At 38.6% G+C, this 19802-nt stretch overlaps 1 protein-coding gene across 12 annotated transcripts in view; it reads left to right on the forward strand.

The window, feature by feature from the left end:
* auts2a (activator of transcription and developmental regulator AUTS2 a) overlaps positions 1-19802 on the forward strand; it is a 331482-nt gene that overhangs the window by 100729 nt on the left and 210951 nt on the right. Inside the window, exon 1 of one of the 12 annotated variants that reach the window (XM_079600776.1) lies at positions 16732-16931. The exons of the other annotated variants lie outside the window; for them this stretch is intronic. Within the exon in view, the coding sequence (XP_079456902.1) occupies positions 16884-16931 (48 nt within the window). The 5' untranslated portion in view covers positions 16732-16883. Of the gene's footprint in view, positions 1-16731; positions 16932-19802 lie in introns of those variants that run through there. 12 annotated transcript variants of the gene reach the window in all.

Consider the following 19802-nt stretch of genomic DNA (forward strand, 5'->3'; position numbering starts at 1 on the left):
GTCCTCTTTAGACAATCAGATAAGTCATTTAGTAAGTTAGAGTACAGCTATGTTCACCTCTATGACTTAAGTAGTATCATAGTGTCTTTTTTTGCAGTGTGCATTTTATTTAAGAGTCATGTGACATTCAATTGTAATAATTATTCAGGAACCGAGTTAAATACAGTACTCATGACATCCCTGTTAGCTTGTGACCAGCCAGTTTGTGATCAATATCTCATCTGAGCAGGCACAGGCTGGTTTAGATATTTGATCAGCCATGTTTGATTTGATTGACCATCTTGGTCAAGGTGTTTAAGTCTGATAGACCACCTTTGACCAGTAACTAAAAAAAAGAACTTGGCTTTAGCTGTGATTTGTAGATCTTGTTTTCTGTAGTGTTAAATAAGGTCTATAAACACCTCAAGCTTTGCTTGTTTTCATGACTTGCCTTTCTTCTGCTCAATTCTCGCATTCTTCACATATTTAGGGAATGGTTGCTAACCAAAGATTTTTCCAGGATTATATTGTATGATACTTTTTTTCATTTTTTTATTCCTTGCATTCTTAGAAACTTCAGTGGAGATGTGAGTCAATGGAGAAGCTGGTAGTTCTCGGAGTTTGTGTTTGTTTTTCCAGTGGTCTGGCCAAGGTTTCCAGAACAAGGGTCTTGATCATCTCATAGAGATGGAATTCAGCTCTCCATGGATCAACTGTTACATCTGGACTGGAATTGAAGACCAGTGTTTAATAATCCAACTTCACGTTTATGTGGGCTTCTTGTGGGAACCTAGGCCATGCTCAACACCCCATAGTGACAACCGAGATCAGCTCGGAATATTATCAAAAGGTCCCTCCCTTATAATTCACCTAAAATGTAAATTACCGTTATCTCATCAAACCTGGCAGTATATTTCATAGGTCTTTTAACTCATTTTGGGATGTTTTATGGAAAGCAATCAACCTTATCACAGTTTCCTTTACTGTTATTATAACCACAGTCAAGAAAATGGAAAATAATTTTTAAAGACAGTTCTGCCTGTCCTCTTCAGTCACAACACATTCTCCGTGATAACATAATTTCCCCTCTCCTCTCCAGAGCTTCAAGATCAACCTGATTTGACTGTAATTCCTCTGTATAACCTCTATATTCGTAGTTGAATTGCTTTTGAAGCATAAAATTGACTGGAACAATATAGCAGAACAATGTGATCACATTCATGTAATGTGTGTAGTAATGTGTGTATAGTAGCTCACAGCTAGTTGCTTGTAATGCAATTCCTTCCTCATTAGTAGCTGGTCATCATGACTTGTTGGATGAGGAATGCAACATGCTTCATGGCAAACATGCCATTTATTTGGATCATGGCATACAATTCAAAACATATAATTAATATCCAGTTGTTCACTCTTTGATTGTTTAATCTTTAATCCCATGTGCCTGATCAATAATCTTGATTATTCTTGAGAGATTGATTTGTTTGCTTCAAAACATTTGCTTTAGTATGTTGCAGCATATCTTTTTTAGATTTACTCTAGGTTTGTCTTTAACATTTGCTAGTTGCTAAGATGCAGTTGGATGGCATCAGCCTTGAGATCTTATTGTTGGATGTAACATGTTTGGGTGTTTATATTAGACAATAGAAGAAAACACAGTGAATCAGTTCTCTGTCTAAGTGGCCATCAAACACCGCAGAGTGCTTTTGATAATATTTTCTTTCTGCAGAGGGATTATACTGAGTATATTATCTCTCGATTCCAGAGTGGAGGAATCGCTCACAATATGTATAATGTGAAATGGCATAGAAAGCAGGATATTCCCATAATCATGTGGGCATATTCAATAAGGATATAATGGTCTGAATAAGCAAGAATGTTACAAGAAGTCACTGCGCGACATGACAATGTCAATCACAGTCATTTAGAAGATATTTGTTGATTAATGGACAGTTTTGAGTTTTCATGATGGGCAGGGCTACCAAGCGATTAGGTTATGTTCTGTCTGGTTATATGATGTAACATTCTGGATGAAACCCCAAGCTGAATAAAAACCAGCAGAGACGTTGGAACTGCGAGTGGGTATTACTTTTTATCTTTGAAACTAAGGGAGTGCTAGAAATCATATGAAGTAAATTGCATCACCATCTGACGTTTACCTGTGAAAGCTCCAGGAGGTGTTCAGTTGTAGATGGACCTGTAAAGACACTATTGATCAGGTACCTGTGCAAGGGTTCTTTGAGGCAATAGGAGATTGGGAGCAGAGAGGGAGATGGAGAAGCATGCTGGGCAAGTTCCGAATGAAAAAAAGGAAGGAGGAGGTAGTGGAAAGAGAGAAGTGCTCAAAGCTTTTATGGTAAGAACAGATGGGGTAATATTTCATGTCCAGTATGCATAGCACACAAAGAAACAGATTCCAGCCTGCATTGAATACAGAGCCTCCTGCAGGGAAGCCGTTCAGAGGTCCAGGCTCTTTCTGTGCTCGTTTTGAATAGTTCCCGGGAGAGATTCCACCCTAGCGATGATCAAGGAACTGTTCTCAACACTGAAATCCGGACATAACGTATGATAAGATCAACTGGACTGTGGCAAGAAACACTGTGTGAAGAGCAACTTTAGCTGAGTAAATTCTGGATGAATAAGCAAGCAAGCTCTCACTATGGCTTACATACGTGCAGATGAATTTGGAGGTGCTAAAGACACCATGCATGAATAGGTGGCAAAAGAAACTATGAGTGGAGGTTGAAATAGAATCTGTTAGTGAAGGTTTCTGTGTGAGAGGAATAGAGTAAATGAATGAACTGGGTGTGTTCTGGTATAGCTCAACAAATTGCCCATAAAGTGAATTGAATTTAATAAATAAAATCTAATTATGGCCACATGACCACCACTGAGCCACAGTCCACATCTCTGTCTGCCTGTGTCTGTTCTTTGTTCAACTGGGACAGGTTATAAATCTAGTAAAGTTACTCAATGAGAAGAAGCCCAGTTGTTGATGATGATGATTTTCATGATATTCATGATTTCATGAATAACAATAATAATAATATATCACTGAAAATACTGTATCATTACATCTGAATTTGACTAGTACAACAATAACAAAAAATTACAACGATAATAAAATTAAAACAATTATTAGTTTTGTTGTTGTGTCACTATAAATATTATTACAGTACAACTGAATGTGAGTGCTTATATTAATGCTCTGTACACATTGTACAATTTTGGGATGTCCCAGACAAAAGATGACCAATCGTGGCGATTTCTTTTGTCGTGTCTCGGTGTCTCCTAAACGGTGGTCCTACATCATAGAGTGAGAGATATTTTAAAGATGGCCATTGCCACGGTCTTGCAACCAAAGATAGCCTGCGGTAATTTACTGACCGTTTCAGAAATGTAGCATTTTCATCTCACAGTGTGTTTGCTGCTATGACCTACGTCTACTGACTAGCCAATAAAAATGCTGCATGAAATGGTGTATTGATCAATGTGACTTGCGTACCCAAGTTTATTAGATCCATGTCGTACAGTGTGATTTGTAATGATCTTACAGGATTGCCAAAATCACACTCTGTAGCAGACATAACTAACTAATCAAGTTCAAGTTACCATTTGATTGATTTCTCGTGGACCAATCAGATTCCAGAAAAAAATGGATGTGGGGGCAGTGAGTATCATATCAAAGTAATGATGATAGGCTCGTAGTGATGGGAAGTTCAGATCATTTTACTGACTCGGATCTTTGAATCTCGTTCATCAAAATGAACTCATCTTTTTTCAAATCATTTTGTTAATTTCAGCAGAATATAATAAAATGTTTACATGTTAATTTCCAAATTCCTTAACACATGTACTTACATACATGTTGATTACATTCATATAAAAACTATAATACAACCAAGGACAAATTATGAGAAACAGAAAATGATTAATTCATTGCTTAGCTGGGTCTTCAGGCTATGCAGTCTGTTAGTTTACCTCACCTCCCGATCTGTCGTTCCTTCTTATGTCACATCACATCTCCATAAGCTAAAGCTATGCAGTTGGTACAGAATTGATTTGTTCACCTCTCGAGGCTTCGGGTTTGAGTCGTTCGTTCATTCTGGGACATTGTAAGAGATAAAAAAGCTACAATTTGATACCAGAAAGGCATCACATAACAGTAAGAGTTAAAAACAAACTGACTACACACTTGTTTTCAAAGAAGTTTGGGAGTTATTTACTAATTTCTATATCCAATATGGCTGTCACATCACGTGATAAAATACCGAATGACTCGGGAGGTGAACTAATCATTTCTCTTTCCGGTGCGGACAGCGTAGCCTCTATGGGGCTGTCACAGGATGAACCAACGACTAGGACCCGAACCCGAAGACTCGAGAGGTGAACTAATCATTTCTGTTTCCTGTTCAGAACCTATAGGATGTTGTGCATGCGTGGTCAACACAAAATGAACAAATCACTCTACTCGTTGTTCCCGAGTCATATTGAAGATTCATTCAAAATGAACCATAAAAATAGCCAAATCATTACTCAATGATAAGAAGTATTTGTTTTTGTATTTTATTTGGGTTTTATTTGTTTTTCACCTGTCATTAGAGGCTCACGCTATTTACTCTAAGGTAATATACAAATACTACCATTAGATGCAAAAACTGTAACATTAGATGGGAATATTCTGAGGGGCTCAAATGAAGGGGCTCCTTTTTTTTTTTTTATCAGACTGCATTCCAAAAACATTCAATTTTTTAATAGTCTGCAGTGCAAAAACTACTTTTGGTTCTGAGATAAACACATACTGATGAAAATGAAATCCTTAATTACATGTATTAATCTTTCATTTCATATAATTGCATAATACACTATAGAAATTCATTATAAAAATGCAAATAGTTGTAAATATGTGTTTTTTAAGAGTGCAGAGGCCATATCTTGTGTCTATGGGAGCAGTTTGTTGAAGATGGTTTGAGGAGAGCATGTGTAAATCTCTCTTTGTACACTTGCTGCCTATGGCCACCCTCAGGCAGTCAGAGCGTTTGGCCACTCGCAATCGATTCTGATTTATTTCCGTTTATTATTCTTTCTTGCTGGCCTGTAACTCTCTTAAACGTGTTTGCAATACTGTCTCACTCTCAACTGTCCATGTGTAGGGATTGTTCTGTTTTACTGCCAAAATAACTCCTAAACTGAGAATACAACAAGTACAGCAGGTGGTATCTAAGAAATGTGCCTTTAAACACAAGGGCAGAAACACACTTGTGCATGCAGGGACACATACACACATGCTAGACTGGAGAGCCAGACATGAAGGTGTAAATATCTTCATTATCTTGAGTGTTCTGTTGACAGGAAGGACAGAAACATCTCCAAACAGATGTTTAATTCTTCCACTTTGACCTCCAGCTGAACTGAATTAGAGGATCGGGTTTATTGAGCTGACAAATGTGTGTGTGTGTGGGAAAACAGAAAGATGATGCTTTGGCACCCTCTGGTGTCCTGAGTGAAGAATGTATTCAGCAGTATTGTTTAGGATTTTATCTATCTATCTATCTATCTATCTATCTATCTATCTATCTATCTATCTATCTATCTATCTATCTATCTATCTATCTATCTATCTATCTATCTATCTATCTATCTATCTATCTATCTATCGTTCTATCGTTCTATCGTTCTATCTATCGTTCTATCTATCGTTCTATCAATCTATTTATCGTTCTATCGTCTGTCTGTCCAACTATCCATCTCTTGTTCCTTTCCATAATTCATTTGTTTTTTCTTTCTTTATCTGTTTGTCACTTCCTTCATTCCTTGCTTTTATCCACTTGCTCGTTCTCGTTCCTTCTCTCGCTCTATTCTTATTTTCCTTCATTCCATTCCCTTTTCGTCCTTCTCTCGCTCATTCTTCATAGTCTTTGAAGGTAAGGTGCGGCTTCAGTCTCTCTCTGTAACGATTGCCTTCCTTTAAATAAGTTCTCTCAATTAGTCAGCTCTCCTACAGACTGCTATTGCTGCTGGTGTTCGTGCACAGAGAGAACAGATGCTAACTTATTTTAAAAACAAACAAACATTGTGCACCTCTATCGTTGACTTAAAAAATGCTGTTTTGTGTATAAAAATTGGTATTAGTGAGCTCTACAAATTGGTTGACTTCTGTCATATATCCACCGATGCTTGGTTGAGTGCAGAGAACTGTCTATATCCGTGTCTTATTCTTCCCCGAGAGACAGTCTCTTCCCTGCAGCTAAACAATGCACATGTCAGAAGTGCCTCAAAAAGACAGGAAGCCTGACAGCAGGGAGTATAGTGTGTGTGTGTGTGTGTGTGTGTGTGTGTGTGTGTGTGTGTGTGTGTGTGTGTGTGTGTGTGTGTGTGTGTACGTGTGGTTTAGCGAGGGTGTTTATACTGGAGCGACCGGGCAAGTATCATATAGACACAAGAGCTCTGTAGCACTTTTTTTCCCTCTTCATCTCTTTCAGTTTCAACCTTTTTTAGCACCTCTCTCCCCCACACGGCCTCCAGCATCCCTCCCTGCTCCATCCCCCTTCCTCCATCTTCCTTTCGCTCTCCCTGATGCATTCACCCTGTCGATGCAGCACATGTAGTTCACAGGTCCGCATCGATCGCTCTGTGATAGAGGCCTGCCCTGCTCCGGCTGTTTTGCAGTGATTGCAATTGCTAAGGTCTCTTGTAATGACATGCACTCTGTCTCTCAGAACGATGGGGTTTTTAATGCAGCAGCTGAAGATGATTTCTTCCTCCAAGATACATTTGTGTTAAAAGAATAAATATTTGGAGGCATTATTTAGCAGTGTGATTGATTGCTAGATTAATTTGTCATTTGTTTTTAAGTGTTGTCTACTACTATTGGACACACTAACTCTAAATATTAAACTTGTATAACTTAAGACCGACAGACAAAAACAGTCACACATTTCCATAGACCGCATTGAAGGAGGGACCCAAGCCATGTTTAGAGACTATATTATCATAGAGACTTGAGAGTGTTTTTTTGGGGGCAAATTCCAATTCAGAAGTGAGCATCACTATGCCCTACTCACTCCGAAGGGCCTTGAAGTGGGGAGCAGAGCACTTGTGTGTCATAATGAAGCCTTTTGGAATGCACTTGGCGGAGGGAGCAATGAAATACCATGTAATTTCCTCATTAGCTTTACATGAAATTTTACCACGACAAGCTATAGGCAGCGACAACAGGAATGTCTTATTATTGCTGTTAAAGGGCACCTATTATGGAATTTTGAAATTTACCTTTCATGTAGTGTGTATCATAGATCTACAGTAAGTGAACAAAAACATCCTGCAAAGTTTGAAATATGAAAGTGCACCGCATATAAAGTTATTGTCTTTCAAAAGTAAGAGTCGACTCTGAGTCATTTTTATGAATCGTTAGAAGACCGAAGCTTTTTCTCTGACTAGATGACGTCAACTTGTCAAGTTATTTGAATACGATACGCCCACTTATTGCGCTCCAAGGCCAGGGAAAACTGGAAAACATTAGGGCGACGAGACGCTGTGTTCTGAAGTGCGACTCAAAAGCCAACTTTTTCATCTGCCCAAGGAAGAGCATTTGAATACTAAGTGGCTTACAATTCATATAACTATACCACAGAAGTATAGTCCGAGCCTTGTGCTTTGTTCGTGCCATTTTGAAGACGATTGGTTTTTAAATGCAATCAAACTTGGATTCGCGAGCCGGCTGATATTGAAGGAAGGTTCATTTCTAAGTGTATTTGCATCAGCTTCCTCCTCCGTATCACAACCTGTAAGTGTTATTAATAATTGTTGCTTTTATGTTTTATGTAGCATGGTTAATAATTATTTTGTTTGTTGTGTAAGCACCGTTTAGCTTCTAGGTCTTCAATGGCAATTGTATTGATATATGTGAAGTGTTTGTCGTTGTTTTCGGAGTTGTCTTAAAGAATAGAATAATACCTCGTAGTAGCGTAACTGCATTTTTTTTTTTTTTAAACGTTATGTTTATGCATCGGGCTAATGCAAACAAAGACTGATTGTGCTTTTACAATATGAACTCTGGGCTATACTCGCTAACGTAACATTAAATTCTTTATCTTATTTTTAGTTTTTTACTACAAACTACAAAGCAGTGGACTATAATCATTATTATAACACAATTTAATTGATAAAAGCATCATTGTACTTCGCGTTGAACAATAAGTATTATCTCTGTAAACACTGCTGGGTCATCTGACCAATCAACGCAGATTAGCATCGCGCAAAGGAGGGGTTTGGAAAAATGAGTCGTTGAACGAATCATTTGGGAGTCGTTGAGCAAATCAGGTAAAAATAAATGCATATTATACGAAAACAAAAGTGTTTTTTGACATTGCATGCACGTAAAACTGTTGTTGGGGACTCCCTAAACAACATTAGGAACATTTTAAATGTCATAATAGGTGCCCTTTAATATACACTACAAATAAATGTACATTGATAATGAAGTTTTTAAAACATGCTTTATATGTGTGTTCCACAGTCACTGTTCGACAGTCACTGAGTGTTTATGCTGCGTTCACGCCATGTCGTAACTGTAATTTAGACTTGGCAACCCGTGATGTTTTACCCGAAGCGGTTCACGTCCTCAGACTCGGATTTATTTGTTTCTATGTCAACATTATCAACGGCGTAATGAATCTGCAGCAGTCAGGTGGTACAAGAAAGAGCTCTGTAAGTTGTTTACGTTCATTATTATTGTAATGCTTTGTGCTTTGAGACGAGGTAATTCAACGCTGTCTCTTGACGTTTGGCAGACACTGTGTGTTCATGTGTTTTGAAGGAGGCGTGGCTTTGTAGAGCGCTCTGAAGGGAGGCTGGGATCTATTGCTTTCAAAGCTAGCTTGTTATTGCTAGCCGCTCCAAAATTGTTAAATAAAATCTTTAACTCCAACTCTCTCGCCATATCTAGATTTAAAATGACTTGTCACCGTGGGTCATATGACCATAAACAATTAAATGCCTTCCTTGAAGTGATCATCGCATGTTCCCTTCGCTAACGGACTTGTGGAAGGGCCCTTCCTGAAAGGAGTCAGTTTTTCACTTTGAAAAACTGTTTGGAACACCCCTACAAATGGCGTCCCCTTCCCAAAGTGCCCTTCAGCATTTGGAATTCGCCCTTGACCAAATATAATAGCACAGCACGACAGCCATCGACACAGATTCTCAGCAAAGACCACAAGAACCATCGGATTCATCGCACCGTTATAGAGACAAAGCTGGACATAAAGGTCTCTGCAGAGAACTTTATGTCCAGCTTTGTCTCTATAACGGTGCGATGAATCCGATGTTCAAGCAGAAGAAAACTGGATGAAATATTTTGAATACTACCGATCCACAGTTTGACTTCTGACTTGTGATGCAGTCTGAATCATAATCACACCGTGTTCGTTCGTGGGCCAGAGGAGAAATGGCCCTCCAGCCCCGACTGAGCCTGGTTTCTCCTGAGGTTATTTATAATACTTAGTTGCATTTTTGTGCAATATTGATGCAAATTTTGTTTTTGCAAATGTATTAGAGAAACCAATTACATGATTCTGTATTAGTTTCACTTAAAGAAGATCAATGTGCAGTAAAATTGCAGTATAATATGTTTAGCATTAAGTTCTTAAAATGGACCTCTTCCTGGTGCAGCGCTTTAATGCAGAATCTATAAATATTGTTTTAGGTTTGGCCACTCTGCACAGTAAGTCCCTTTTTCTCCCCTCAGTTAGTTTTGGACAGCAGACGTATTACTTTGCACTCAGCCCTGGCAACCAAATCCCATAATATGTGGGCAGGCCAGAATTGTGGCCTGGGTCGATGCGCTGTAAGAGCTGTGTGGTTTTAGACTAAAGTTGACTGAAGTTATCTTTGCCTTTTGTCTCTTTTGACTCTCTTAGGGCGGCTGTTGTTATTGCTCATGTGCTTCTTGGTCTCTGGGCTCAATTGACAGACAGTTCACTTGGTGAATTGGTTACTTTACATGTAATTTAATTGGCTGCTCTGGATCTGATCCAGAACTGTTGGACTTGACAACTGGCTTTACAAGTTGCCAGCTCTTTTAGCTCAAATTGGTTAGACTGAACAGACAAACTGCCTTGTTATGTAGTGGTGAAAATGTTTTTTATGTTTATTTTATCACTATTTTCATCTTTTCAAGTTAACATAGCCTTGATAGGGACTGTACCTTGTTATATTTTTCTTCCGCAATGGGGCTTGTGAATAGTTTGAATCCATTCATTCATTTTACAGAATCATAAATCTTTAAGTAAAATGTAGTTCTCTGTAAAGCGATTGCTTAAATGCACTAAAGCTCAAGTTTAATTTTAATTATGCTATTATGCTTTTTTACATTTTCATAAACGTGTGTGTGTGTGTGTGATGATGCTGTTTAAACATGAACAAAAGAAACATAAATTCCACTCCAAAGAGAGTTATTCTCTGTATCAGTAAGGACTGTTTCTGAACTCCATGAAACACCTCAATTGTAGTCTTGAGTTTTCTTCTGGGAATGTACACATCACAACATTCCTCATTTAAATAATTCCCACCTTAGGTATATGTAAAAAAAGGGACGAGGCCTGGTTGAGTTGCGCTAGTAGTGTGTTGCGACACTGTGAATACTAATCCACTTTGCATGCCAGGTCAGTGTTTTTTGACCTTGGATGCATGTAAACCTATTGTAGGAGACCTCCAAAACAAAACTAGGAGCCTTTAAAATAGCACTTTAACCATCTAGCATATTCTCAACTTGAATAATAACTTTGTGGTTGATTTTACTTAAAAAATGGGGTAGTTATTTTCTCTCTGTGTAAACATATCTTATTTTTATATACATATATTATCCCAAGCTTCCTCAATTGGAATATGTGAATGTAGATTGCTGTTGTCATGCAGTTTTTGCATTGTTGTAAATGCCAAGGGAAATATTTGTATTTGTGTCATCATAGCCTAGTTTCATTCTCTTGAGAGACACATACAAATGGAAGCAAACTATATACACTCTATATATTTAAATGTTTAAATACATTTTAAATGTATTTAAACATAAAAGTATGTTTAAAAACATACTTATATGTTTGTGTTTTGTGTGTTTGAGTCCCATAGGAACTTTTATTCCAGAGTTGGATTTGTTTGTGTGGTTTTCGAGACCTGTGGCAAACACGCAACCCTCTTACCTCTTCTGGTTCAGGTCCTCTCCACTTTACACTTTGTTCCATTGTTCTTCTCGTCATCTGCCAGCAATTACACTAGTTTATCTCCCTTTCCTCTCTTTCATCTGATCCCTCGCTTGCTAAAGACTCACCAGCTGGGCTGTAGCAGAGGGCGGGAGGTGTGCGTGCGAAGCCTGGGCTGTGGAGCCCCGTTTCGTGTTAGGACAAATGAAGAGCGCAATCTGTGGAGAGGGTTTGGCAGTGGCCCCTACGTCTGAAAGTCATTGGATGGTGGAATTGCTCCCTCATCTCTGTCTCTCTAGGGCGGTCTTATCTCCATCCAAGTCTCCCGCTGCCTGGAGAGCAGAAATGAGCTCCACACGCAGACATGTCACTGCTCATAAAGCCCACAGAACATTAAACCCGTTGTGCGTCTCTAACGACTGGTAACAGCTGACAAACGTTTGCCTAACCTCTCGGAGAGCTTTGCTTAACATATCCCTACGGATCATGGGACAGAGTCTCCAAGATCTGCACATTTTGTTCTTCGGTGTCTTTTGAAAGGCCTTCTTAGCCTTAGCCTCATTTACACTGGTATTGCATAATATTTTGTCGTTCTCACAGTAATAGCGGGTGCAGTACATCTAAAAGATTATTTTGTGTTGAGATGTTTTGTGGACCGACACAGGGGGTTACCTTGGATTAAAGGGGGCATTTCTGAAGTTTTTATCTGCCATGGCAAAAATAGTGATGCACCGAAATTTATTTTTTACTAATGAGCGATTACATTAGACATGATACATTGCAGTAATTTTTACTGTTTCTTTTAGCATACATTCTGATGCTTAATTAAGTTTATTTCATGCTGTAAGTAGTAGTAAAGAAGAAAAGATGACATGCGCTCTGCGCTGCTGCTTTAACAGAGGGGTTATTCACCCAAAAATTACATTTCTGTCATTAATTACTCATCCTTATCACACTATTTGAATAAAAGCCTAAATTCAATCTGTTCGTCATATAAAGCGATCGAGTCTATTAAGAATATTTGGACTAAACCACTCAATTAATATGGATTAGGTCTAGGATCTCTTAACTATAAACTTTTTGAAGCGTCAAAGTGTCAGTTGCGTAGCGCACTATGGAGGGACAGAAAGCTCTCAGATTTCATCAAAATGATCTTTATTTGTGTTCCAAAGATGAACGAAAGTCTTGCTGGTTTGGAACGACATAAGGGTGAGTAAAGGATGACAGCCCTCCAAAATGGATCTTTAAGTTTAATCTGAAACCGAAAATACATTTTCGGCAGAATATTTTGTTTGCTGAAATTTTAGTGCATCGTTAATCAGAATCCATGCTAATGTTAGTGTTTCAAATGCAAATTGTACATTGGCGGTGCTTTATACGTATTAAACTTTGCATGTAACTTATATCCCTGCTACGGACATGAATGGAAAAATGTCATAGGTCTTTATTAAATTAACGGACTGATCTACATTTAATGACCAACTGGCATCTTTCTTTTCGCTTTGTATTCTCTCTCACTCTTTTCCTCCCTTTCATTTACATAATGTAAGTTCTCTTTCATTTGAAACATAAAATCTTTAAAAAGATTGAATGAAGCACTAAAAGCATGTGGAAGTGGAGGTCTTTTGTCTGTGGTTCTCTCAGCGTCTGGCATCTGGTTAAATGTATAATTTGCAAGATTTAGAGGGGCTGTTGTAGGGGTGTAGCTCAGGATTGCCAGGGAGCTGCGGTGGGATGGCCCGTCGTTCTGTTAACATGCCCAGGGCAGGGCCTTGGGGTCAGGCAGACTATCTCTCACAGGCACCCAGAGCTGTTGAATACTGGATCTGTGGCAGTGAGCTCACAGCTGAGGATGTGGCTTCCTGCTGGTCCGCTAAGCCTGAGGCGCTTACCCTCAAGCACACAAGATACTATGGACTGTGTGTATGGCTGTGCGGATGTGGGTTTGTCAGTGTGTCTATGCAATAGTGTGGACATTTTGCTTTCCTCTACTAGAGTCGCTGTTTGTGTTTTCTCACTTGAGACCGTTTACTATTTTTGAATTCTACAGTATTATCATTTTTAATTGAACTAGCATGGCCCATTGCCTTAAAAATGAATGACTGACTTGTTTTTGAGCGAGTCTACATTGTAAGCGAGTGCTTTTTTCCCACCTTAGTCAAAGTTTGCACTAAAAATAACTTAAGTATATTTTACTTTTAGGGACACTACGTGCTCTAAAACTTAATTCATATCAGTGGTCTAAAGCGGTTTTATTCTACACACCCTATACATTTTATTCATGTTTTAGATAATTATGATTATCGATTATATGTGTTTTTTATAGTTATTCATTGTACAGCACTTTGGTCAGTTTTGCGCTGTGTGTAAATGTGATTTATAAATTAAAATTACTTACTTATTACTTACCCTGCGGATTAAAGGTCTGGTGTGGTAAGATTTTTTTTATGTTTTTGAAAGAAATCTCTTTATGCTCACCAAGTCAGCATGTTTTTGATCAAAAATACACACTGATATTGTAAACATTGCTGCATCATTAATCCTTCAGTAAACATTTAATTATGCCATGTTCTGGCACACTAAATATTTCTCATTATCAATGTTGAAAACAGTTCGTGTTTCTTAATATTTTTGTGGAAACAAATACATTTTTTATTTTTGTGATAATATAAAAGTCTTTAATGCCACTTTTGATTAATTTACTGTATCCTTGATGAATATAAGTATTCATGTCTTTTTTTAAAAATCTTACTGATCCCTGACGCCAAATACAACTGCTGGGTATACATTTGTGAATAGGGTGTTCATACAATGGCATTGTTACATGGAAACCTTTGCTTTTATAATACTACATCAATGTTAATAGGTGTCAGTATAAAGTCCACAACCACTACCGCATCGGTCAACATTTATTAGTGTACCATTAACACTTAATGTTATGTAAATGACCGCTGTTATGATTAACTAGCCTCTGTTCACCAGCATAGTTCTGTCATAGCGGTTTCAGATGTCACTTTTTTGCAGCAATAGTACATTTTAACTTTTTTATTTCAGAAAATCAAGAAAAAGTAAAGTTATTGTGGCTGTTTTGAAGCATGAGCTTGTTGCAGTTCGTCACAGCCACTGATTTCAGGCTTGCATTAGATCATTATACATTTTATGCTGTTTAACAGGACAACAATAGCTGCTGACAGGACAAAAGACAATAATATTTAAGTTGGAGTGCTTCCAGAGTCTTAGTTAGAACACAACAGGCACTTCTTGTGGAAATATTTTGTCCTTGCTGTGTTTATTTCTCTCTCGTTCTCTGCTTTAGTCTCAGATGCTTGTGTGTCTCTTTCTAATGGGCACCAGCACATCTCTCTAATCTTATTTATTTACTGTTTTTCTCTGTTTTTTTGTGTTTTGTCCACGGGGTGCACAGTGAAGTGGAGCGTGTGTGTGTTTGTGGGTGTTGATGTGAGCATGCAGATGCACAGTCACTAAGTATTACCATGGCGATGGGTCTCAGTGCACAACATGGGATGGATCAACAGCTAAAACAGCTCTGGGGCTTGTGGGTCCTAAATCTGCTATTAATATCTCCCTGTTTGTTGCTACATTTTTAGATGATGACCTTAGACTACATTTCTTATTTCCGATTTAATTAGCAATTAGGACTGTTTAGAGTTGTGAGTGTGTCTTTTATGTAATCCATTAGTTGGTTGATTTCACTGAAAAGTGTGACTCTGTGACACTTCAAAACATTATAATAGTTGTAAATAAATGTCAGACATGTTTGATTGGCTTTTTTATTTGAAGCAGTTGGGGATTTGGCAGCATGTGTGAGATTGATATGGTTATCTGCCAAATTTAGTTCATTCTGTTGATTCTGGTTGGCATGCGTTATTGTGTTTACAGTAGGTTCAAATGCGCTATTGGAAATTGTGTGTGTGTGTGTGTGTGTGTGTATGTGTGTGTGTGTACGTGTACGTGTACGAAAGTTTCTTCATTACAGTTAAACATGATGTGGGAACTACATGTGTTTATAAAATATTTCAGTGATTGCTGCTCACTTAAATTTTATTTAGTAATGAAATCACACATAAACAAAAAAGTTTGGATTATTTGTTTTGTAGTTCATGTAATTCATTTTTTTTTTTTTTTGTGGTTTGATGATTGTTTTAGAATATACATACAGGATTGCTGTATATATAATTAAATGAAGTCATTTGCTAAGTAGATATGGATGATGTGACGTAACATTTTTCCAACAAATGGCACAGTTGCTGAGTCACATTGCTGGTGCGGTTCATTCCTGTGACCCTGCAGTCTGGATTTGTTTTGTTTATCTTTATGTTTGTTGTGAAGTGGATTATAGGCCTATCAGAAGTGTATACATTATATGCCAGATGTGTTCACATAAGTCTAGCTGGAGAGGTCAGGTCATACAATATTTGCTCTTCTTTTTTTTTTTGGCAATACAAGTTTGATTTACTATGTTGGCACAGTCTACCATCTCCATTTCACCCAGAGTATTTATAAAAGCTAAGCTGCAAAAATAGGTCATTTAGAAATAGTGGTATTGATGTCACAATCATGAGCGCATTAACAAATGACCATCCACATTTACATATCAAAACTATTTAGTATTCAGCAATTTGGTGACGGTGGCAAACAGGTTAGTTAGTCATAACAGAGGTAATTTACAGAAATGTGGATATGACACAAAGCAGATCCACACCAGCACAGTGACTCTGCATCTGTGCCCTTTACTGGAAAATGTTACATTACATCTTTCACTTTTATTTAGCGAATGACTCATTTAAATATACAGGCTTGAGCAAAACCTGATGATACCGTATTCTTATACAGTGTGATTTGAGAAAGCAACTTGTGCTTCAGTGGAAAAAACTCACTTAAAAGGGTAATACATTTCCCTATTTGATTAATGACATATATCCAATTTTTGGATAAATTTGTTTCCAATTTTCAGGTTTACATACAATTTTGAATCTGAGATTTTCATTGTAGTTTCAAGACATTTGGACCCCACCAAACCATTGCAGGTAGACAAGTGTCAACATTGTATGTTTATAGTGATACATCTGTGGAAATGGAGAGAAGACACAGAGAGAAAGACAGGGTAGAAGATGCCAGAAGATAAAAAGTTTATGAGAGTGTGATATTGCCATGAATGATATGGCTGGCTTAAGGGGAAAAAAAGCCCAAACACAGACTGGAAAAAAAGTACAGTAGCGGAATATGGCAGAAACCGAATGAATCATTCAGAGACTTTTGGTCTTATATTTTTTTAGAGGATTGTCAAGCTGTCATAAAACCGTAAAGGACAGAAAACAGATTGTTGGAAGCATAGAGTGGGGAATGAGAGACTGAAAAGAGGAAGGCTGGATATCCTCTGGCTCCCTGGCATGTGCCATCGCCGATGAACACAGCTGAAACGTATTTGAAGAGCTGGGCTGACATACTGCCAAGAGAATGAGAGAGAGAGGCACAAGCAGAAAGCAAAGGGAGAGAGGGAGAGCGAGCGAGGTAGAGAGCAGGACGGAAAGAAGCACAAGCAGACAGAGGGATTGAGCTCTGGTGAAGCAGACCGACCGCATTCAGATCTCCATCCTCTGGCATTTCGCTCTGATACCGGACCTCTCGCCCTGTCTGACCTGTACCGCTGCCCCCAGGCACACTACACGCTCCGGGCCAACAGCCGACACCATGATTAAGTCCAGCTGGTTCTATGTCAAGTTCAAATATAACGAGAAGGTGAGTCAGAACAGAGTCTGTTGCCTTTTTCTATTTTAACTCCGATTTTTCCTCGTTCTGTGTTGGGTCTGGGGTTTAACTAGGTTCGCAGCCCTCTGTCTTCCCGAGACACTCTTGTCCTGTAATCTTAAACCTGTCATTGATCTGTTGATAACAGTGATGGTGGTATATTGATAGCTTAGTGTTTGTGTATGTGTGTGATGGTCTGAAATCCCTCTCATGCATTTTATAATAATTGCCTGCGTTTTGAAGCATTGAATATTTCATTGAGCTTGACTCTGCCATCAAGGGCCAAGGTTTAAATTTTCATTTAAACACGTTTTCCACTTTTGAGAGCTGCCCTTATGCATCACATGTGCTCGGTAATATGAAAGAGCTTCTTTGACATCACTATTGACACTATTAACAGAAATCTGCTGAGACTGAGCCAGATGGCAACAGTCATACAGATGTGGTGTGTGTGTGTGTGTGTGTGTGTGTGTGTGTGTGTGTGTGTGTGTGTGTGTGTGTGTGTGTGTGTGTGTGTGATAGAGTGAGATAATCAGGTCATGCCCCTGTCCTGTTCTGTCCTGTCAGCTGTGTTAAACTTTAATGGAGGCTGATATTCTATTCTTCAGAGAGGGAGAGAAACTGATAGATGGTGTTACTGTGAAAAATAAGATGTAGACCTGGTTTGCATGTTTTGGCAGTTACATAAATGGTCAATTGGAAAAAAAACAACATCCGTCCATCTGTCATTCTGCTATTGGATTGTAGCTCATAAAATCTCTTAGATTGCAAAACCTTATCAAAGGTCACATGTCCATATGATCAGCAGTGTGAAATATGAACTTGATCCAGTTACCCACAGACCTGATGCATTACAGTGGACTGAAGGTCGAACAGGGATCATGGTACCTAATGGTTAAGGAGCTCAGTTGTCTACACAAAGGTTCCAAGGGCAATCTAGAAGCTGGAGAGCTAGGACAGGAAATCGTGTACCTTCCAGATTATTCAAGGGGGAATATTTTTGTACCTTATCTTTTGTAAAATGTCAAAAACTCACTGTAATAGTCCAAATTCTTGCGTTGCTGTCTCATCGTTTTGAGGTAGGGGAGCCCATATTTTTTGTAACAAAGGCAGATTTTCAGCATGCCCAGGAGCCTAAGTATTCCATGCAAATCAACTAATTTACATAATCAACGTAATCTATTACGCCTACGCTTCATTCAGCCTTAGCGGTAATTTGTATTAAATAATTGAAAAATAAATAATTATTCTCTAGAGTTGTTCGGTTGATGGATTTATACATTGTAAACTAACTAAAATTAATAAATAGGAGCGTTTACACCAGACAAACGTTTCACAGTTCCTATATAACTATTGGCAGAAGTACTTTTTGGTGTTCGCACCGCAGGAACTAAGAACGATTTTAGTTATAGGAATGCCTTTTGGGGGGACTAAATTAACTCCTACTTAAAGTGTCTAATCCTGCACAATAGGACCTACCAGTGACGTAAGTGAACGTTAATTGGCCGAAACACCGGCACCCGCCATTCTTAAAAAGCCATGTAAACCCACAGTTTACATATACTTACTCCACAAACTATTTAAGAAATAAAGATAAAGAAAGCAATTGTTAACAACATTTACCTGTCACACCTCGGTGATATAGCACTGCAAGTTGTCATAGGAGATTTTGTCTCTTAGCCCTTTTTTTGCCCTTTTTAAATCGCATAACTTATACGTCTACATTACGTCTTTGTTATCACGGAATCCACACCACAAAAAAAGCACCGCTCCTATCACAGCGTCCTCCATCCTCCAGTGGTTGACTTTGTTGAATGCCGCACTTAAATGGCGTTGCTGTCAGCCGGCTTACATCACTTCAGAGTTCCTACTGGCGGTGCGAATGCAACCAGGAAAATTACCCTAGGGGAAAATTTAGTTCTCGGAGGACCGCCCTGGTGGCTAGTTCCTATAATTGAGTCCCTATAACTATCCGTTGCGAAAGCCCATTTTTCAAATCATGGTAGTTGTAATCGAAGTGAATAGGTGTGAATATTGAGGGGTGGAAATATCTGTCTGACATGACACTGAACTGTGAAAAGTGCGACCTGTGAGTGTGTGAAAAATACTGTATGCTTACCGTTTTATTTTACAGTGTCAGCCACATATTGCTCTGTTCAAGACACTGTTATTCACACAGGCCGTCCATTTTATGTGAAGCCTGTATTTCCCCCTCTCTCTTTCTTTCTCCAGCGCTTGTCTTTCTGTGCTCCTCTCATTCTAATGCCCAAGTGTGCTCATATGACATGTGAACTGCTATAATTTAACACGGCACCTAACAGTGCTCATAACTCAGTGTGTGTGAGTGCTAGACAGACAGGGAGAGAGAGGGGGTTTGAAATGGAAGAGAGATGGAGTTCATACACTGGACAGGAGAGCGGATGAGAGAAGGGAACCATGACAACCGCCTGACTGCTCTGCTCCCTGGTGTGTGAAAGTAGAGATTGAGAGAACGCTTTTGATTCAGGCCATGAAACAAGGGTGAAGAGTAAAAATATTCACTTCACAGCTGATTAACAGAGCAACGGATGAGGACAGAGAGATGAGCTGAGAAATGTGGGTAGCAGACCAGTGAATGACTAATTGAGCTTTGAACAAGGCAGAGATGTGAGGGTTCAGTGTGTCAGAATAGGCTGATACTGTACTTTCAGGTGTTGAAACTTCTCAGAAATTGGTCTTGTCTTTTGGATTCCTCAAAATTGTGCACATACTTACTGAGGTTTAATACTTAAACTAAAATTAAAACTTGTGGAATTAAAAATGGTTAAAACATTGTCATGCAAGTGGGTTTTAAAACTTTTTTGATATACCATAATATACCTA

This window comes from Phoxinus phoxinus (assembly GCF_949152265.1).
Source record: "Phoxinus phoxinus genome assembly, chromosome: 23".
Taxonomy (NCBI): Eukaryota; Metazoa; Chordata; class Actinopteri; order Cypriniformes; family Leuciscidae; genus Phoxinus; species Phoxinus phoxinus.